The sequence below is a fragment of the Primulina eburnea genome, chromosome 2 (assembly GCF_022965805.1).
Source record: "Primulina eburnea isolate SZY01 chromosome 2, ASM2296580v1, whole genome shotgun sequence".
NCBI classification, from domain to species: domain Eukaryota; kingdom Viridiplantae; phylum Streptophyta; class Magnoliopsida; order Lamiales; family Gesneriaceae; genus Primulina; species Primulina eburnea.
Genome location: NC_133102.1, coordinates 43,436,308 through 43,458,884, shown reverse-complemented (window position 1 = coordinate 43,458,884; position 22,577 = coordinate 43,436,308). Strand labels below are relative to the sequence as shown.

General features: G+C 34.4%; 2 protein-coding genes across 2 annotated transcripts; both read left to right on the top strand.

Annotated features, from left to right (window-relative positions):
* Nucleotides 1-7,061: 7,061 nt before the first annotated feature.
* On the top strand, nt 7,062-11,845 carry LOC140824756 (serine/threonine-protein kinase Aurora-3-like). Its single transcript, XM_073186306.1, has 6 exons — nt 7,062-7,346; nt 7,434-7,676; nt 8,322-8,417; nt 8,751-8,965; nt 9,058-9,130; nt 11,451-11,845. The coding sequence occupies exons 1-6, from the start codon at nt 7,209-7,211 to the stop codon at nt 11,550-11,552; spliced, it is 867 nt and encodes a 288-aa protein (XP_073042407.1). The 5' UTR covers nt 7,062-7,208; the 3' UTR covers nt 11,553-11,845.
* Nucleotides 11,846-13,625: 1,780 nt separating this feature from the next.
* On the top strand, nt 13,626-19,163 carry LOC140823417 (uncharacterized). The gene is made up of 7 exons (XM_073184754.1): nt 13,626-14,083; nt 14,770-15,236; nt 15,616-15,730; nt 16,224-16,952; nt 17,953-18,030; nt 18,658-18,744; nt 18,836-19,163. The coding sequence occupies exons 1-7, from the start codon at nt 13,664-13,666 to the stop codon at nt 19,091-19,093; spliced, it is 2,154 nt and encodes a 717-aa protein (XP_073040855.1). The 5' UTR covers nt 13,626-13,663; the 3' UTR covers nt 19,094-19,163.
* Nucleotides 19,164-22,577: the final 3,414 nt, after the last annotated feature.

The following is a 22,577-nucleotide window of genomic DNA, read 5'->3' as shown; positions in this document are numbered from 1 at the left end:
TAGAAATGATTGGTTTAGAAGATCTACAAGAGCTTGCGGAATCTTTCGCAAATCTCAAAGTAGTAGATCTAAAGATGAACACAGCAGTAGGTGAAACACCACCTGCTATAACCTGGTCATCTTCTCAAGAGCCACCCAGGGAAAGTGTGGGATCTCAGAATGTAAACATGAGAGAATCTCAATCTGATTTCCATACTGGTGGAGGATCACACCCAGCAGGGACAAGAGCAAGGAGAAATCAAATCCCTTTGCACCAAACACCCTATGGGAAAACTGTTTTGGATCCTATACATCCTTACGGGGTTATGCTTAACCTTGATGTATTAGACTTCAAAAACAGAGAAGATCTCATAGATGATTGGACATCTGCTATGAGAATTGCAGCAGGTACACTCGATTTCAACAAAGAAGGATTCATTAAACTTTTGGAAATGAATCTTATGGGATCAGTGAAAATTGCTTGGGACATGACCTCATTAGACATGAAGGAGTCAGTCCTAGCTGGTGAGTCTCTTAGTGAGATCGCTGGAAAAATGGCTACCCTATTTAAAGCACACTTTATAGGGGTAGACTATTTCAATAGTCAAGATACAGAGAAGAAGAAGAATTATACTCAAGCTCTGTATAGTCTGAAATTACATGATATATGTTTGGTTGATGAATACATTATGTTATTCACTAAATATAGATGGAATTCAGGAGTCGAAGAAGATATAGCTATGCAGCTTTCTTCGCAAAAATGCCGAGTCCCTGGAGAGAAATGCTCATGAGGGAGTACGTACCTGGAAATCCAGATACTTTGGCACGAAGAGCCTCTTTCCTCAAAGGAAAGTTGGCAGAATGGTGCCATATGGCAGCATTACAAAAGAATTACAAACGCTTAAGGGGTATCAACAAAAGAACTCCTTTGTATTGTAAGGAAAATGATCTTCCAACAATTATTGGAAGTAAACCACAGAAGCATAAAAGGAAGAGTTTTAGGACTCATCCTTATGCACGAAGTGGAAGAAGTTCTTGGAAACCAAGAATTGTATGGTCTAGACAGAAAGCCAGATCTTATAAAACCGGACAAAGAAGCGGACCATCGAGGAGTAGGATATCATCCCAAGCATCAAGTACATCTCGAAGCACATGAAGAACACCTACAAAGAAAACTTTCAGAAGAGCTCATACTCGGGCTAATGAAAGTTTCAAGGACTGTAATTTCTGGACATGTAGAGCAAGAGGTCATATCTCAACCGACTGTCCAGAAAACGAAAAGAGAGGTATTAAACGCTTCAACCCAACCCCGGATATCGAAGAAGCTGTTTATTACCAAGATCTAATTCAAGTATACCGATTTGAGGACATCGCCTCAGATGAAAGTATATATGAAGAAGAAGAAGTTTTAAGTCAGGAGGAATCTGATGGAACAGAATCGGAATCTGACTGAAGACGAGGTGTTTCGACACGAAACACATGAAGATCTATCTGGGTTTTTCAGCCAGACAACAATATCTCATAACATGGTTCAAAGAATCATGAGAGAAAATCCGAGTCTACAGAGATATCAAAGTTTCTCTGCAGGACAGATAGAAAAGTTCTTAGGAAGTCTTGGCCTAAGAAACAGAAAGCATCATCTAATCTATAAAGTTTCTAGAAAGGAAATGGCAATCCCAATGGAACTTACAGGAAATAGAATGGAGATGCAGTTAATTTCTTCCGAAGAAATTAAGGAGGAATTACAAAAACTCAAGATAGAAGTAGCAAGGACTATGTCCTGGATTCATATTGGAGCAATCCAGATTATGATAAAGGCTACTTTCAAAGAAGGAATAGATTCACCTATTGATATTGCTATTTGCGATAAAAGAATGGGAAATCTACAAGATTCAGTACTGGGAACAATCTCAGGAAATCTTTGCGCGGGAAAGATTGTAGGAGTAATCTATCCAAGGATAGCCTAAAACCTGGCAGATCGAGATTTCAGCCAAGCCTTGACATTGCATCAAAACTTCAAGGAAAAAAGACTGATGAAAGAAGGTAATAGGCCATACTCTATTACCTATCAAATTTCATATGCTCTATCTAATACACATCATTCTGAACTGTTTATTAGAAATGAGTTTATTGAAATCCCTGAAATATTCGGAAAAGTTGCTCAGGTAATTTATCCGGAAAGAGTTGAGTTTCCTTTAATACAGGAAACCGATATCCAAATACAAGACAAACCGATTCTACAAAGGAATCAAAGTCTTAGATTGGAATCAAGAAGACTATCTTTTCAAGAAGATAGAATTACGAGTTACAGATGGGGAAAAACATCTGTTATAGAAACCCAACAGGTGCTGAAAAGTTTTTCTACAATAGGAAAACTTCGATGCCGAGAAGGGTGGAAGGAAATCGAAATAGTATTTGATATTACTAAGCAAAAGAATCAATTTTCTTGTAATTCAATATACTATTTGGAACAACCTATGATAGGAACTTACCAAGGACTGATTAATATCGGAGAATTGGAGGTTCACATTCAAGGAATTCCAGGGAAAGAATCAGATCGACTGATTCTTGGACTAGAGTTTCTTGAGGAACACAAACCTTGGAAACGTCTAGAGTATGGAATGAAGTTTATGGCAGAGGATAAAATGTGGAAAATCCAATGACCACAAGTCCATTCTCCATATACATTCCAGTAGGAATGTTGTATGAACAATATAAGGCAGAATACTTTGCTGCATATATTGATTCAGGTGCTAGAATATGTACAGCAAAACGAGGAGTTTTTTCAAATAATTTGGAAGAAGAACTACCAAAGATTGCTGGAAGAGATTTTTCCAGAAGAATCTTAATCTTATGTAAAGGGATTAAGATGACTGAAATTATGATTGGCGGTGCTGGACAAACAACTTGGTACAAGGTAAAGATACCACCAATTTATTTTCGTGATACATGAGCTGATATATTGTTAGGAAATAATTTCTTACAAATGTTCAAGTCCTATACTCAAGAAAATAAGACTAGAAGATTAGTATTCACAACACCCTGTGATCACAAAATCATAGTCCAGAGACTACGAGAGGCATTTTACAGAAAATTGCCAATCCAGTTTCGCAGCAAGCGTGGTGATTCAGGAAAACTTCTGAACCCAAAAATGAAGGATTCAAGACGGTTTGGTGAAACAATTCTCCAGTTGAGAGCTGATAAAGAACTCCAACCAGAAGATATAAAATGCCTTAAGATAACTCTACATACAAATGAAGTAGAGTTTGAAGCTATGGTATCATTGGAAGATGTCAAGAAGAGGATCATAGAAAATTATAATGAGGATCCCTTGGCATGGTGGGACAAAAATCAACTCAGGGTTTGCTTTAAGATTAAGGAAGGCAAAGAATATGAATTTGTCCGTTGCAAACCCATCACAATGAACATCATTGATCAAAGGGATGTGCAGATTATAATCAAGGAACATTTGGACCTTGTTTTGATCAAAGCAGATATGTCACAATATAGCAGTCCAGGTTTTCTGGTAAGAAATCATGGTGAGATTAAACGAGGTAAACCCAGATTAGTTATTAATTATCAAGAAATTAATAAGATTCTGGAGTTTGATGGATATTTTATACCAAGCAGAGAACATCTAATTAGTTGCATACGCAATGCCAAGATATTCTCTAAATTTGATTGTAAATCCGGATTTTATCAGATTCGGATGGAGGAAGGAAGCAAGAAATTCACAGCTTTCTCCACAGCTCAAGGACATTATATTTGGAAAGTATTACCAATGTGATTGGCTAATTCACCCCAGATATTTCAAAGAAAGATGTATAATCTTTTTAAAGATTATTTTAAGTTTATGTTTGTTTACATCGACGATGTTTTAATAGCATCCAAAGATATGAATGAACATGTTAAGTATTTGGAGATTTTCTCTAATGTTTGCAAAAAGAAGGACTGGTTTTATCTGAAAAGAAAACAAGTCATTGCAACAAGAAAGATTGAATTCCTCGGAATTGAAATCGATGAGTCAGGAATAATTCCGCAAGATCACATAGTTGAAGAGGTGCAGAATTTTCCAGAAAATCTTAAAGACAAGAAGCAACTTCAAAGTTTCTTAGGAGTTGTTAATTTTGCTGGAATGTTTATCAAAAATCTAGCAAAACACAGGAAGGTGTTCAGTCCATTATTGAAAAAAGATGCAAGATTTATATGGACAAAAGAACACACAGAAGGACTTATCCATTTAAAGAAGGTTTGTAAAAATCTTCCAAAAATGGCTATTCCTCAAGACGAAGATGAATTGGTATTGTATACCGATGCCAGTGATCATTGGTGGGCAGCAGTTCTTACTAAGCTCGCACCAGATGGAGAACAACCATGCAGATATTGTAGTGGATTATTCTCAGATGCAGAAGCCATAACATGGCATATCAACGAAAAGGAATTTTATGCAGTAAAGAGGGCTTTTGAAAAATGGTCATTATTTCTACTTGCAAAGAAATTCACTTTGAAAGTTGATAACACATAAGTTAAAGCTTTTTAAGGAATATAATTGAGTCTAAACCTGAGAAGGCTAGATTATTACGATGGCAAGCACTATGTCAGAATTATATTTTTGACACTATGATAATAAAATCTCATGAAAATATTCTTGCATATTTTTTGACAATAGATGGACATCATTGACATTGATGCTATTATCAAGATGCAGAGGCATTTAAGGGAACACCTTGAAATGCTTCAAACCGAGTTCAACAAGTTGGCCGTTAACGCAGAAGTTGCGGGAAGGCTACAACAAGCTGATAAGAGAATTGTCTCTGATCGAATTACAGGTTGTTTACAGGCATATACTCAGTTATGGTCTGTAATGCAAAGGCCTATCTTCCAGGGCATTAAGAAGCCATTGGTTTCCCAAATGGAGAGTTTTCGAGTACAGGACTCTATACCTGTAGCGGGGGATTCAAATACCCCTTGCACAAGTGTTAAGTCGGGATCATCATCAGATGAGTCGGCTAAAACAAAAATTGAGACTCCTGATCCTTATCTTGAGTCTTCAAGTCAACCCTTCACCTCCGGGATTGAAGAGGGAGAGATCAACCTTAGGCCTCGTTTTGACAAAGGCAAAACTAAGGTTGATATTAATGAAAGTGCAATTTCTCCATTTCAGGTTTATCAGCAGAATTGGGAGAAATTGAAAACAAGAATCGGAATCAACCCAGCCACTAACAGGGTTGATGTTTCAGGAAAATATCCAAGGGTATGTATGAAACAAAATTCATATCCAAAGGAGGTTAAAAGCATGGTATGAATTCGGGGCACTTGCCTTAGTTTATACTACATCACCCAGCTTTCCAGAAATATCAGGTCTACCAAAATGGATTCAGGAAGCTGTTCACGAAACTTGGGCGAATAATGATTATTTGTCCAGAGGAGTTGTTTTGGAGCTATACTTCTTTAGTGCAGCACCAGAACCAGCAGGAAAAAGCTCCCATGAAGCCTTTCATTTTATTAAGCTAAGGAGGCCGGATACAAATGTTCAAAAATTTATCAAGGATCTTCCAACAGAAGAAACACCCCTGGTTGCTTCAATTTCTGAAGATGATATGTCTACCAGAAGAGCTTGGGGTCTATGGGTCTGTCTCACTGAGATGGACAAAGTCAAGTTCCCGTTCAAATTTTATAATCATTCAGTGAACGGATCATTCCTGTTAAATACAATGACAGGAAAAACAACAAGTTTTGCAGAAGATTTTTTTGAGAAAAAGAGAAATTTTTTGTGGAATAGCAAGCTGCCGGCAAGTAAAGAAACTCGTCGGAAATTCTGTAACATGACACATATAGGAAGATGGTCTGAAAACATCTGTCCAGAATGCCAAAACCAGAAGGAACCGGAATTCGGTAAAGGATTCAAGCCGAGATCTGATCGGAAATACTTTACCGATACAAGTACAAGTGGGGATGGACCACATTCACGTTTTCCTCGAGGAAACCGAAAGCCAAAGATTCCTCGACAAAATTAAAAAGAACATGTGAGCATCCCACCAAGAAAAGAAGGACCACCAAACTTGGAAACAAAATGTATTTTGCATATCTCAGAGTTTCCAGGAAAAGGATTAAGGGAACAAGAAAAGAGCTGAAAAATTTCAAAGAATTTCAAAAGAAGCTCGAAGAAACAGGAAAAGAAATACAAGCTGATCTGATCCAGGTGCATATAAACTATTTATGCAGACAGATAAAATTGCAAGAAATGACTGTTTCTAGATTAATAATCTAGAAGAAGACAAATCAAGTGGAGGGACCATCTTAAAAGGACCACTCAACCACTACATGGTCCATATGCTTATCAAGATTTGAAGTTCGAGTTTCAAATCCGAAGAAAGCCTTCTATAAATAAAGAAGCAGAAAGAAGATGAAGGCATCGATCAACCTCTTCATTTTTCTTCAAAATCTTTTGTAATATTTTCTTTCAAGTTTATGTGTGTAGAAAGTTCAGCTACTATTAGTAGCTAACAAGTTTCTCCTCCTCTACAGGAGGTTACTATGTAATAATAAATGTTCTGTGTTTGAATAAAGAGATCTTTTGCTCTTAGCCCCTCTCATGTATTATTTTCAAAATTTTATCTTTTACTGTACACTCTAAGGTAGGAAACGAATTAGAGTTGTGTCAAGTATTGCTGAAGGAATCTGCTTAGGAACCATCGGTTGCGATCGCGTGGTTGGACTGTGAGGAGCAGTTCGTAAAATCCGGTGGATATAACCCGGTGGTACTCCGGTCAAAGAGGTAAAAGATTTGATTTATTTTTCGGAAGCATGATGGGCCATTATTTAAAAAAGAAAAAATCAATTATTTAAAATGAAGATATAATGGCAAATTTGGAAATTTGAGAGATATGGGGAGTTGAAACAAAGTTTTAGTGGGGTATGGAGTAAAGAGAAGGTTGAGAATGGAAATAGGGATTTATTGACAAATTCCCCATAAAATATTAGATACTTTTATACAAATAAAATCGAATTTCTGAATTAACTACACCCAAACAAGAGTGTTATGGATTCTTTTCGGGTGGGCTCGAGAACAAACCACGTTGTGTGATCCGACCCGTACTGGGGTTACGCAACGGTCTAATTCCAACATGGCCAGTTGCTAATTCAAATCCCCCATTTTCCCGTTCACAATCCATTTTGAATCGCCAACATTGCCCTAAATTCTTCGATTACCCAATTGCTCGTCGCAAATGGCTCCTCATCCCCCAAAACCCCCAAAAAACCCACCCAAAACTCCCAAAAAGCAATGGACAATCGACGATTTTGAAATCGGGAAACCCCTGGGCAAAGGTAAATTCGGCCGAGTCTACCTAGCTCGTGAAATCAAGGTAGGTGATCGCATTCGTAGTTTTATTGAGTAACTGTTTCGAAATTTTTATATTTTGGGATTTACAGTTTGCTCTTTGGGGTTTTAGAGTAAGTATATAGTGGCGTTGAAGGTGATATTTAAGGTGCAAATCGAGAAGTACAGATTGTTCCATCAGCTGAGAAGAGAAATGGAGATCCAAATAAGCCTCCGCCACCCAAACGTCCTGAGACTCTACGGATGGTTCCATGATGACGAACGGATTTTCTTGATCCTGGAGTATGCTCATGGGGGTGAGCTGTACAAAGAACTGCGGAAATCACACCTCCTTCCCGAGAGACAAGCGGCCACTGTAATCATAATGCCTTCTCATTTTATGTTTGTGCGTACGCTTCTATATTTTTAATGGAGAAAATTTAGCATTTTGATCCACCAGGAATGTGATATAGAACGGGGAGATTTTCAAATTTGATAGCACAAATAAATGATATGGTTCTTGAAGCATCTAAAACTTGTTTTGCATTTGAAGTGAGAAGGAGCTGTAGACTTCTAATGTTATGGAGTAATTTATTCAAAAGTTTATTTAAAAACTGGGAGTTTGAAGTCCTTAGAAATCTTGGGAGGATATTACTATACACGGAAACCCTCTCTTAAATACCATTTGTTTTTTTTAAAGGTTTGAATGGCATAAGTAAATGTGGTTTATGCATTTATGTGTGGTGTATAATTTGTTTTCCATTTATGACGGATCTAGATATTACCGATGTCTTTTTATCTTGTGATTGATCATTAAAATCTCTCTTAAAACGAACAACATATGTTATGAATAGCACGGTACATAATAAATTTGGATACAGCTATTGTTTACCAAGCATTTCTGAACTTGGGTTCTTCAGTAGCTCTTTAATTTCTGGTAATGTGCTATTTACTATCTACTACATGTGTTTTTTAACATTAAAATTGTGTTCTGACAATTGATGATTTATTTGAAAATTAGTACATAGCAAGTCTCACACAAGCTTTGGCGTACTGTCACGAAAAGCATGTGATTCACAGGGATATCAAACCGGAAAATTTGTTGCTCGATCATGAGGTAATGCCCTTTGTCAACTAGTGGTCTATGAGCTTTATTTCCCAGAACAAGTACCACCACTTAGTTGGACTAAATGTGGTGCACAAATAAATGCTAAAATGGGTGCAATTGTAACAATTTAAACTACATAGTTTATTGACAGAATCAGATTGCATGTTATGAATATCAAAGTTATGAACAGGAAGCTAGTGCATATCAGTTGTAAGGCAAAATAAAGAAGTGAACTTGCTGGACTATGAAGTAATTTCCGAATTCCCCCCCTTTATCTTCGCCACGAAATGAAAGAAATTTTGGAATCTTCAAATATTTGTTAACTTTATGCATCACTCATAGGGTCGGCTCAAGATTGCAGACTTTGGTTGGTCTGTACAATCCAGAAGCAAAAGACACACCATGTGTGGAACTCTAGACTATTTAGCACCAGAAATGGTGGAGAACAAGGCCCATGACTATTCAGTGGATAATTGGACATTAGGTGTTCTCTGCTATGAATTTTTATATGGTGTGCCTCCATTTGAGGCTGAAAGTCAGTCCGACACATTTCGAAGGTATGAAATAAGCTCTTTTTTTATTTACCTAGTAGTTACATGTATCTGCCATTGAATCAGTAGATTATAATAATTTTTCTGGACCTTTTTAGGATTATGAAAGTTGACCTTAGCTTTCCTTCCACTCCTGAAGTGTCTGCCGAAGCCAAAAATCTCATTAGCCAGGTAAAATATGGCATTGATTTAATGTCACTTTCATGATGAGACAACGGCTAAGTAATCAAGCCAAATTTGAATTCAAAGCACAAATTTTTTAAAAATAAACACGTGTTTTGTTGGTAAAAAATTGGTAGATTTTATTATGTAAGCAATGATGTATATATTTTTTTCTTCTTCTCCAAACCTCACTTATAAATACTCATCTATTCTTCATTCTCAAATCACACTAAAACACAAAATCTTCTTCTACAATCATAAGTGTAGAATTGAAATAGAGGATGTATTGTGAGATTTTCTTGAGGATTGTTTATCATTGGAAGGAATATGATTAGTGGGGAGAAAATGAACATTAAAATAAGAGTGTTTTGAGTGAAATATTTTGTATTACCTTGAGAGAAATATCTTGTCTTCTTTGTTATAAATAAAAAAGTAATTCCCTTGAGAGTTCTAGAGTGGACGTAACCTAATATTGGGGTGAACAACTATAAATACTGATGTCTATCTTATTCTACCCGATATAAAGCAGGTTTATACCAAACTACGCACTAACTGCTAAGCCAAAAAAACAAAACTTGATATCATTAAAGAGTTCATGCACTCAGATCTTGTGGGCCAATCGCCTGCTTGACCGCACCGAAAAGGTTCTAGGCTCTAGGCGCTAGTTTGGAGTTTTAGAACACTGCAGAAAGAGTCAAAAGCATGCTCTCACATGCAAAGTTGTTTAAAGAATTCTGAGGTGAGGTCGTGGTTGCTGCCACATATATATTGAATTGCTCGTGTTATGTTCCTCTCCATTATGATGTCCCCGAGCAAGTATGACAAGATAACGAAGTTTCCTATAATCATTTGCGGATATTTGAGTGTGTTACTTATGTTAATTGTTATATATCAAATGATGAAAGACAGGAGTTGGATGCCAAAACAACAGAGTGGATCTAAATGATTGACCCTCAACAATATATCATGCTAACTTGATGGGGATAACCGGAGAGCTTCCAAGACTCTATTACCGGTGAACACATGAATAAGTGGATGAAGGTCATGCAAGATGAAATGCAATCCTTGCATGAGAATGTGCTAGGGTTAGCAGCTGAGTTGAACTGGAGGTGGAACAAATGGATGTTAAGACTGCATTCATTCAGGGAGATTTGGAGGAAAAAATCTATATGGAGCAACTAGAGAATTTTGCAGAGGAAGGGAAAGAGGACCTCGTGTGCAGACTAAAGAAAAGTACGTACGGTCTCAAGCAAGCACCGAGACAATATTACAATTAGTTTGAATCTATAATAACTCAACAAAGATTCAAGAAAATCACTATAGACTATTGTGTGTTTGTTAGAAAAACCTCTGATGATGATTTGATGATGCTTCTGTTCTACGTAGATGACATGTTTATAGTTGACAAAGATTCTTCTGAAATCAAAGGCCTAAAGAAGCAATTAAAGCAAGACATTTTCTATTCAGGAGTTTGGGCCAACAAAAAGAATTATTGACATGGAAATCCATCGAAATAGATATGCCAAAAATACCTTGTTGTCGCAGAAGAAATATATGGAGTTGCAAAAGTTTGTTACATTGTCAACCACTGAAGCGGAGTTCATTGCAGCAATTGAGGCATACGAGAAGTTGGAATACTGTAGAGTGCAGCTCTCATCGAATTCACAAAATGTGTTTGATGGAGAATTGATAAGTAATCAAGCCAAATTTAAATTCAAAACATTTCATTTTTTAAAAATAAACTTGTGTTGTGTTATTCAAAAATTGCTAGTTAGGTTTGATTATGTAAGCAATGATGTATAATGTTTTGTTTTTTTCTCCAAACCTCATATATAAATTCTTCACTCTCAAATCACACCAAAATACAAAATCCTCTCCTCTACAATGACAAGTGTAGAAGTAAAATAGAAAATTTAGTGTGAGATTTTCTTGAAGAATGCTCATTGTAGAAGTAAAGTAGAAGATTTAGTGTGAGATTTTCTTAAAGAATGCTTATCTTTGGAGAGAATATGATTGGTGGAAAAAAAGTTAGTGTTAAAATAACAATGTGCTGAGTGAAATATTTTATATTGTCAATTTTCTTGTACACTTTGTTATCAATAAAGAAGTAATCTCTTTGAGAGCTCTAGAGCTGATGTAGCCCGTATTGGGGTGAAATACCCACAACAAATATCGTTTTACATCTTATTCAATAGTTGATTATACTTGTAATGTTCCGTTGCGATATTACCTCAAAGTTATATTTATTTCCTTGATATTCCAACAATGACAATGTAAATATTTTCTCCATCCTGCTTGCTGCTTTAACTGGGCTTAAAAACTTGTGCAGCTTCTTGTAAAGGACTCGTCAAAACGGCTCTCTCTTCAAAAGATCATGGAACACCCTTGGATAGCTGAGACTGCTGACCCCATGGGCATCTGCCCAAACTAACGCAGAACGTCCTATTCTATCTTTATAGTCCTGACTTTAGGAATCTAACTCGTAAAATCCTATGTTTAAAGGTAAGAACTTCGCAAGAAAATGCGACATTTCTTTCATACCAACTTTGCAGCATCGCGTTTGTGTAATAGATGCGAAGATGGTTTGTGGAGGTACATTAAATGTCTTTTCATATGATCAATTTGTAGCCAAACTGCATGCTATTGTAGATTAATTTTGACAGTATTGTGTAATGCGCAAATTGCCTATTTTCATTTATCTCGTATCATATAAAATCATACAGAATTGATTATTTTATTTGAATATGTAATCTCAAATGTAAGCTTCATATTTTTAGACCTTCTATGTTCCATTGAATATCTTCTCCAGAAATTAGGCTAAAGATAAGTGTGCTTACCGATTTGTATAATCAAATATGCAGAAGTGCAATTGGGAGCTTAAGAGTTTTTTTGCATTTTTAATATATTTTCAACTCTCAAACCAAAAAATAGAAAAAAAAAACTATAAAAATATAATAAAATTTTAAGTCTAAATACATTAAAAAATATTATGTTCTACAAGAACTACAATAATTCTAAAAATCACAATCATTAATAGTTTCCTACGATTATACTATATAAACTTAAAAGCATGAACATTCTCTAATTTTTTTAGACTTTGATTCAATATTCTCTTTTTCATCTAAATCATCTTCCTCATTATATGATAAAAAATAATTTTTTTTTTAATGAATAACCGAAATAGAATATGTGTCTCATAAAACTGACCCGTGAGACCGTCTTGCATATATTTTTGTTACAAAACAATTGAAATTAGTACTCACCTTTTTAAAGACATCCAATTTCTTTTGCATCCTAATGAACTATAAAAAATTTAAAAAGAAGAAAGTTTCACGGGTATGAACTATAATATCAATCATTGTTCTAATGTTTTCTTCTTCCTTTTTTTTTTCCAAATTTTTTTGTTTTTTTAGCTCAACTTTTGAACTCAATGTTTCGAAGAACTTTAAGTCTTTCACAAATGGAGTGAACCACGTTTTAAAAAGTTTCATTACAATTTCTTTCTTTTATCTAAATCTTTTAACTAAAACACTTTATTACAAGGGGCTTTGTTTTTTTATTTGAATAAACAAGTTTTCTCCCTTCAGAACCGTGCTTGTATTCGATCAGACTTGATGCAAAAATTACAAAAAAGTTCTCTTATTGCAATAAATAACTTTAAAGTTTATTTAACTAATAAAAAATATAATAAACAATATATAAATATACCAAAAAAAATATTACATCAATAACAAGTCAAAAAATATTTAAAATAATGTTTCTAACTATTTTAGAGACGAAAATATTTATCAAATACGTATAATCCAGTTATCGGACTATTTATTTATCAATCGACAATATAACTAATTTATTTAATATATCTTGTGATATTGTTGATCGAAAATAGTGTTTGTTAACTTTAACTTCGATAATTTATTTTCTACTGTTGCAGTTGTTACTGATATGATTAACAAAATTTTATAGACAACATAAATATTAGAGAATTAATCATTCATTTAATAAAATAATTTGTGGTTGATCCGAAAGTTTATAAATGCATACATACATATATGTATATATATATTTGAAATTTGCCCAATATTATCATTTACAATCAGCCTAATGAAATCATAAACTCATGAAACAATAAAAAATATTAAATCCCAAAATAAAAATAAAAAACTAGCACAACTACTTAAAGAGTGAGTTCCATATGAGACCGTCTCACGGATCATAATTTATGAGACGAGTCAATCTTATCCATATTCACAATAAAAAGTAATACTCTTAACATAAAAAGTAATACTTTTTCATGGTTGATCCAAATAAAAGATCCGTCTTACAAATACGACCCGTGAGACCGTCTCACACAAGTTTTTGTCTTAATTAAAAATATATTTATTTTAATTTTTACATAAACATTATTATGTAATATTTATTTCGTAAACATTTTATTTATATTTTCCTAATTTTTTTTATTGAAATAGGAAGAGATGTTTGTTTTTAATGCCCTCATTGTGGAGTATAATAAATATAATATAAACTCCTCACAATTCCACGACAATGGCCACCACTGGCTCGTCGGCCGTCTCCTCCTCTTCCGCCGCCGCCGTGTATAAACCAACTAAAACGCGTGCTGGAAAGCAGCACAATCAAGACGAGCAAAAACGCCATCGTTCGGTCTTCGAAGTTTCGCAGGATTTCTTCGATTCCTGCCTCCTACTCAAGGGTCCTTCCTCTTCTTTACCGGATTCCGATTCCTCCCGTCTCTCCTTCCTATCCTTGGAAGACGTAGAATTGGAACTAGAATCGAGAGAGAAACTTATTGACAATGATCTTGCTGGTGTTCCTTACAGTAATAACGTGGATAGCAATATTAATTTGAAATCTATGCAGAGATGGTCTTGCAATACGTGTAAGGCGGAGTTCGAGTCTCTCCAAGACCAAAGATTTCACTTTAAATCCGACCTACATCGTTTCAATGTATGTAATTGATTTTACTATTGGTATTTTTTTTTTAATTTTATTTTTGCGGTATATCAAGGGTGAGAGGCTTGTATAACTACGTGTTCGGAAGTATTCTTTTAAGAACAATGATAATAATGGAAGCATGAGTCTGTGTGTTGTTGAAGTACCGTAATTCTTAATTTGATGAAATGAAGATGATTTGCATCATGTTTGAGAATTTAATGATTGTCACCTTATACGATACCTTAGTTTGATGGTAAGAAAATAATTTACGGATGTATGAGGTCTCACGTTACTAGGTATTGGTATCAGTGTGCAAACGAACGCGAAAGTGTCCGATATAATTGGATGGATTCAATTGTGATTTGGAAATTAGTTAAAGGAAAATTCCATTTGGTTTTTATTTTTTTCTTGTGCTCTTATTGTGAAAAAGGCATGGAGCTGATTCATTTAACCCTTTTATGTTTGCTTCTGGTATGGGCTTCGGAATTTTTTTATACAAAATGGAATTGACCTTGTGATTGCACACGGGTGGACTGGATAAATTTTTATGATCCGCTGGAATTGCCCCCATGACGATTTATTTGTTTTGCCCTGTTCAAGTGCCTGTGAATATAAATGTACTTATTTAACCTCATTGGTGCCCAGTATTCCATTCTGGTTTAACCCCTTGATTTACTTTTTTGGCTATCTGATCTCAGATAAAGCTAAGTATTTCTGGAAAAAGTAGCATCCGCGAGGAAGATTTTGATGAAACGACGTCTGATTCTCTATGCAAAGACTATGACATATCAAGTATCTCAGGATCAGAAGATGAAGAAGAGAGAGAGAATGGTGTTATCGTTGATAGACAGAGTGGAAACAGTGGAGTTTTGAAAAGTAAGATATTTATGCAGTTACAAACAGGGGAGAGAGTTTCGGTTTGGAGATGTCTAGTTCTCGTTGAGTCTGAAAATATTTCATTTGAAAATGACCAAAAGCTTGACATGGATGGTGGTTGGGGAGTGCTGCATTTGTCTCATAAGCAAGTGATTGAAAAGCTGAAATACATAGTTCATGAACCTAGAGATAACACCTGTTTGCGGATTGTTTTACTTGCGAGGGGCGGACATTTTGCTGGCTGCGTCTTCGATGGAAACTCTCTTGTGGCTCATAAAACATTCCACAGGTTAGTGCCATCCCACAGCTATTCACTTTATAACTGTTTAGCAAATTTAGTACATTATTTCTGAAAATAATTCCGTGTTTTTCATGATAAAGTTCATTTCCAATCTTGTGTAAACTTTGGTGAACTAAGAGAAGTTGATTAAGTGAAAATAGTTTCTTCTGGTTTGTTGGTTAACACGTTGATATTTTTGGAGCTGTTTTTTGTTAATTTGTTGAAAATGATGTATAAGATATTATTTGAGCTGAACGTTTTGGCCTATAGACATTAGCCCGCTTTTGCATATTGTAAGTTGCTTCACATCCTGCAAAGTTAATGTATTTCTTTATGGTCATGAATGTTATATTTTTCTAAATTTGTGCTTTTGTGCATGAACCTGCAGATATGTTGTCAGGGCCAAGGCCGGTAAAAAGCAGTCATCAAAAGATGCAGGTGGGCGTGGTATTCATTCTGCTGGAGCTTCACTTCGTCGATATAATGAATTTGCTCTTAAGAAGGTATGAGGTGTTGATCGTTGGCCAGAGTTGAGAAATTTTACTACTTTAATGCTATTTTATGGTATCTACATCCTCACATTCCAAAGTAGAGAACTTTATAAATTCCTTGACAAGTGTGATTAATTTCTGTTTGCTGTCCGTCTTCTACATCCTTCTACATAGCTTGTTGGATGATGTTCTTTAGCTGCCAAGTTTAGTTTTGCATCTGTCTGGTGGAAACACTTACAACCTGCATTATTGTCCATTTGACTTTGTGATAAAATTTCTTTTTCCCACATCATTCTATAAAGTCTTTATCTACCACGTTTGTTTAAAATGTTGTTAGTACTTTTATTTAAACTCAATTCAATTCCTCAAGAAAAGGGTCTTATTGAGTCATATTCAACCTCGTAACACTTCCTCCTGGACATAAATATGTATATATCAAACTGCGAACCTTTCCAATACTTATATCGTTGGGATAATGTTGTAATTCCTTTTTTGCCATAACCAGGATGTTCAAGAGTTGCTTACTTCATGGAAGCCTTATTTTGCTGTTGCATCCTGTATTTTTATTCACGCTCCTTCGAATAATCGTCAACTTCTTTTCGATGGAGAAAAGCCTTATTTTGTATGTCTACATCATGCCATTAGGAATATTCCATTGTCTGTTAGGAGGCCTACCTTTAAGGAAGCTAGGCGAGTATATGGCTTACTGACGCATATTGCTTATGAGATTAGTGAGGAAACAGCCCCCTCCAGTACACAAGAGGACTCATTTTCTGGTGTAAGCATTGGAAATGACAGCTGTGTTGAATCCAGCAACACAGAGTCAAAAGAAAATTTGGAGGGTACTTGTATCTCTGAGACCTTGGCTGTTTTGAAGGAAATAGATGGTTTGTCTGTATCTCTGGAAATAAAAAATGAGGATGCTAATATAGATGGTTTGTCTATGTCTCTGGAAACCAAAAATGAGAATACTGATATCAGCACAGCTACGCCTTTACATGAAGCAGCAAAGTCGGGAAATTCTCAGAAAATTTTAGAACTTTTAGAAAATGGTCTGGATCCTTGCATCAGAGATGAGAGGGGTCAAACACCATATATGCTTGCCAGTGAGAAAGAGGCGAGGAATACTTTTAGACGGTTTATGGCATTAAACCTTGAGAAGTGGGATTGGCAGGCTGCTCAAGTGCCTAGTGCGTTGACAAAAGAGATGGAAGAAACTCAAGCTGCTAAGCAGGTAAAATGGCATTGCTTCACAAAATCTTTTCAACTTTTCCATTAAGTTGTATTGACTTAATTTTATGATCCCTTAAGTTTTATTCGATAGTTGCTTGCGGATAACTGATGTCATATTTTATGAACTTTGTCTACAATTTGTGTATCACTCTGGCTTAAGAGTGCTACCAGATCGAATCAAGCGGAATACATTTTTTTTCAGGCTTAAGTCGAACCTTGTACTAAACGAGTCAAGCTTAAGCATGGTTTGATTTTTTGAAAAAACTATAGTGTCGTGTTCAAGTTCAGATAGAGCCAATATTCAAGCTCAGCTCTTTCTAGAACATATTAATTTCATTGAAACTCTGTCAACATTGAAAAAATGAGCAGGTTTTTGTTGCTCTAGTCCAGCCATATGTGTAAGGGTGAAGCAACAAGACAAGGGGAGTACAGAAATCTTCCAAGGATTAAACGGAAATTTCTTTCATTTGTCAATTTTGAAAGGGGAGGACAAAGCCCTAAATGTGGTAATGAAAGAGAGAGGAAATAAGACAGATTTTCTATGAAGATGCAAAATTTAAAATATAAATAATTTAGAAAGTATTATTACGTTAAAAAACATACAAATGGTTCTTGTCTTTTCTAACGAAAGAAATTAAACTCGAAATATTCCTTGTGTTTGGACCAAGTGTTACTAAAGTCTACTCGATTAATTAACACCTAGATTCTCAACATGTGGATTCAGCTGCCTGCTGAAGTCTTTACTCGTTTTGACTGGTTTGCTCGACATGTTTCCCTTAACCTTCGTCCATAGATGGCTTTCATCATTGGAAACTCGGCTCCCACTCACTGTGAGAGTGAAATTCCCATCAGGATTGGCCCTAAAACATATATGGCATCAATAATCAAAATTTGATGATAAACCACTTAGAATATCAATCATCGCCATCCAGATGCCATCATATTTTACCTGTTTTCATATTACGTTGCTTGTTAAGGTTATATTTTGACATTTTGATCAGGCTGAGAAAGATGCTAAGAAAAAAGCCAAAGCGAAAGAGTTGAAAAAGCTACGGAAAGCAAGAGAGAAGAAAGCTCAGGTTTATTTCATTTCTGTTTATATTGTTACTTTTTTAAAAAATTCACAAGTTATACAATTATTTTGGTAATAAAACAACAATTAAAATCAATAGTTGTATATGTACATCCCCCTTGAGTTACATTAAGATAAAAGTCTTTTGGCATTTGTCGCATTGTCAGTGCCACTTTCATGTGGTGGATTGGTCCTTAGCCCAAGGTAGTGGAGGTGGGATTCGTCATTCAAAATTGTTCATGTTTTAAAATTTAAATGCTCAAGGTTGTAACGTCTAGTTTGTTTCAATACATATTTTGCTGCTGTTGAGTTATTTTTGCTGTGGGGACGAATTTTCTGTTCTTGCTAGACTGGTGGCAATGTTAATCAGTGACTAGTGTTGAGCATGACGCTGGCGATGCATCCTGTTTACTGGGAGCAAAATAGTTCAATACTGATACTGTGTAGTTTTCTTAATTTGATTGAGTTGGTTGAAACAGTTATAAATCTTATTCTTTTTCATAAGATCCGTGTGGATTTTCTTTCTATAAAATGTCAGAAGTTAATCTGTCGTTTATTCTTCTCAAATAATCACTGAGAATCAAAGGATTTTGCTTCAATTTCTAATTAAGTGTCCCATGACAATAATGAACAGGCTGAAGCTGCTCAATCCCAGAACGCCCCAGTTACATCGAAGACTTTCATTGGTCAATCCAGTGGTTCCGTGACAGTGTCCAAAGAGGTTCTGCTCTTTGTCTATGTCCTCTAATCACGCTAGCACAAATTTCACTTTGGATTATCCTCTGTTCTCATCTTAGTTTGTGTCTTCGCAGGAAGAACACAAAAGAATTCAAGATGCTGAAAGAGAAAAGAGAGCTGCTGCTGCCGAGAGAAGAATAGCAGCAGTGACAGCAGCAGAAGCACCAAAAACTCTCGGCACAGGGCCAACGGCTGCTCCAACTGGAGCTGAAATGTTATGCTCATGCTGCAACGTTTCCCTGTCTGGTATAGTACCCTTCCATCGATATCATTATAAGTACTGCAGCACATCATGCATGCATGTACACAGAGAGGTTCTCGAGGACGGGTGACTTTAATTGACTGCATTAATTTTGAGTTATTTTTTTTTTAACTATCTATTGATTTTGATTTATGTTTGAAGTTGATTCCCAGTCATCTTCTTCTCCATATAATAATTAGAACCAAAACCTATCATTTCTATGCAATTCCAGAATGGGAAAAGTGTGGAGTATTAATTAAGTTAAAGACTGATAATTATATGACTCTTTTTTTGGTATTATACATGTCTTTTTTAAATATCATATTAACTTTTAAAACTCTAGATGAAGGAATGACTCGAAGTTTTTTTAAGTTATTATAAATTATAAAACTGATCAAATTTTAAAATTTTTTTTTGGAGTTAAATCAAGTTGGAATCCCAATTCATTCCCCCATCAAATCACTCAAATTCAACTTTTGAATAGTCATGATTTATTTTTGAATTTTGAGAAGAGTTTTAGGCGGCTGTGGTTTATTTTATATAAATGGAAAATCCCAATTCATTCCCCCATCAAATCACTCCACACTTGGTCAGTTGCATCCTAGCATTGCATATTCTAATATTTGATCCAATAAGTAAGATCAAATAATTTTTTTTTCGATGGTGTTAAACCTCTCATATAAGTCAGGGAAAAAAAAATTTACGGATGGTGTTTAACCTCTCATATGAGTTAGAGGTCTTTTGACTCAACAGAAAAGTAAATCGAAGGATGTGTAAGAGTAAGCAGATATACGGAGGAGCGGACAACAAACACCGATTTCAGAACATATCTCATTATATTTCATTGAGAAATACTCCGACGATTATCATTCTAAATTTTATCAACTCGTCTATGCTTATGTGGACTAAAAATCACATAATTTTTTTTCATGTGACATAATGCATAAGTAGTGTGGAAAAATAATAATCGTGATTAATTTATAATCATTGGATTAAATAATGAAATATTATTTTAAAATAGGGTGAAATAGATCCCCTTGATAGAATAGTGTCCGACCTCGTATACCTCTGAGTTGTTTTTAGCAGGCCGTAGAATAATATTGAATAAATAATAAAATATTTGGTTTTATCGGTTAAATTTTGGATAAGATGATAAATAAGCAAGAAGCGGAGTCCATCGACTAAGATTGATGAGATTAAAATTAAGTGAATTAATTTGCATGAAATAAATTCGATCAAACGTTAAAACAAAAAATGTTAGTCCCACTGAATAATAATAATATTATTATGAAAAAAACATTTGGAAACTATACCAACCAAAGCGGATGATTATCGTGGTTTTATTATTTCACCAAACAAGGACGCTTTTCTGGATACGTCGAATGTCGGATCGATTAAGGAAAAAGTCGTCTAGTTAATCTATGTCACCTTTTGCATTTTTTTTTGGAAGAGACATTTCATATGCTTTTGAGACCTTTCACATGATCTGACTGTTGATGCTCCATTTGTTTGACTTTTGGTGCTTCGACTGCCCTATTAATGACAGCTTTTGACATTTCGTATGGATGCTATCTGCGTGTATAAATAGAAAATGTGTCAAGACCATAATACACACTAACAAACAAACATCCATTCTCCCTGGCTTTTGCATTCTGCATATTACTTGTTTTCTCTGTTCCTGCGTATCCCACTGCTTGCTTAGCTTTTGAAAGAGCATAATTCCATTGGAAAATAAATAAATAGAGTTGATTATTATGTTTGTCCTTTTTATTTGAGGATAATTGCATATTTTATTTATGTGAAAACACGAGATTGTTAATCTAAAATTTTATAATAAATAAAAATACGAATATTTAATTTTTCAAGTACAATTAAATATCATTAATTAAAGTAATTTTATTATGAATAATTTAATTGCTATTTAAAGCGATTAAATGGACTAAATTCAATATAGCATTTGAAATTAATTAATACTTCAATATAGATATTTGTCCTTCGGGGTTTACTATTTGAACAACCGATCTATCATTATCTTTATTAATATGCAATGATGTTAAAATAAATTTTATTTGAAGTATATGCAATTTATATTATTAAAAAATAATGCCTCAACCTACAACTTTTTTAGTAAAAAGTTATTTTAACATAAATTTTAGCCCCAGAGACAAAATGTTGGATCCAAATTTTAACATAAATTTCAAGAAATCATATTATGTATGTTTCTCTTTATTGTCTTTTATGATATGATCTCGTAGATCTTTATTCATGAGACGAATCATTTTTGTCTTTATTTACAATAAAAATAATATTTTTCATGGATATAACCCAAATAAAAAAGATATCTCATAAAATTAACTCGTAAAATCGTTTCACAAGAGTTTTTGTGTTATTTATTTGTTGTGAGTTTATTCAATGTGGTGGACAAAATCTTTGGTTTCCAATTTTTTTGGCAAAAGCTTGTGTGAGACGATCTCACGAGTCTTATTTTGTATTACGGATCTCTTATTTGGGTCATCCATGAAAAAGTACAACTTTTTTATGCTAAAAGTATTACTTTTTATTGTGAATATTGAAAGGGTCGACCCGTCTCAAAAATAAAAATTCGTGAGACAGTCTCATAAGAAATCTAATAATTTTTTTGGGGGAAAGTAATTATGTGGATATTCAATCATTTTTTTTTTCATTTATGACGTAGTATTTATCCGAGTATTTTTATTAAGATAAGAGTGGGTCTAATGTGAGACCGTCTCAAGAATCTTAATTTGTGAGACGAATCAACCCTACACATATTCAGAATTAAAAGTAATACTCTTAGTATAAAAAAAATTCATGCTTTTTCATGGATGACCCAAATAAGATATCCGTCTCACGAATACGATCCGTGAAACTGTCTCACATAAGTTTTTACCTTAAGATAGACATTAAAGAAATATTTCTTATGGAGCTTGGAAGATATAGAATACTTCAAGTTTATTGTTCTCTGCTAGTTTGTTTTGTTTTAGATTTTAATCAATGCTATTATTTAAATATTTTAGTCTCAACACTTTGGGATGATGTTTTTGGATCGAAGAAATTCGATATAAACTTGAAATCTTCTATTTTAAAATTATAAAACGAATGACCAAAATTACAATTTCTTTTATTATAAAAAAACGAGATTAAGATTCGTTTTAATTGACAAAAAATTATTGAGAATTAAATATAATGAGGAAGAAAAAAACAACTTTCCAAAGAAAAAAACTAAAATATTGTATTCAAACTGTCAGCAAGTTTTCAACTTTAAAAAATTTAATTTTTTTACCGTCATATATTATTTTGTTCAACACTAAACAATTTTATCCTCTCTCAATAATAATTAAACTTTTTAGGAAAATCCTTTTTATTAGGTGAGATGTCCTTGTTATTTTTATTATTTTAAACTAAATTAAGATCCAAACGTGTCGTAAGAAAACAAACTCTATTTAAATAATTGAAGTGATGATGAAAATTGAAACCCACAAAATATACTTAATCTTTCACTGTAATGACAGATGACATAATATTCCATTCAATAAAAATATAATACAACATAATAT

Bases quoted from the DNA above. Each gene is read 5' to 3' on its own strand.
- LOC140824756 (XM_073186306.1), top strand. From the start codon at position 7,209: ATGGCTCCTCATCCCCCAAAACCCCCAAAAAACCCACCCAAAACTCCC. The intron at 7,347-7,433 runs GTAGGTGATCGC...TTGGGGTTTTAG, and splicing joins ACCTAGCTCGTGAAATCAAG to AGTAAGTATATAGTGGCGTT. The intron at 8,966-9,057 runs GTATGAAATAAG...GGACCTTTTTAG, and splicing joins CAGTCCGACACATTTCGAAG to GATTATGAAAGTTGACCTTA.
- LOC140823417 (XM_073184754.1), top strand. From the start codon at position 13,664: ATGGCCACCACTGGCTCGTCGGCCGTCTCCTCCTCTTCCGCCGCCGCC. The intron at 14,084-14,769 runs GTATGTAATTGA...ATCTGATCTCAG, and splicing joins CCGACCTACATCGTTTCAAT to ATAAAGCTAAGTATTTCTGG. The intron at 18,745-18,835 runs GTTCTGCTCTTT...GTGTCTTCGCAG, and splicing joins CCGTGACAGTGTCCAAAGAG to GAAGAACACAAAAGAATTCA.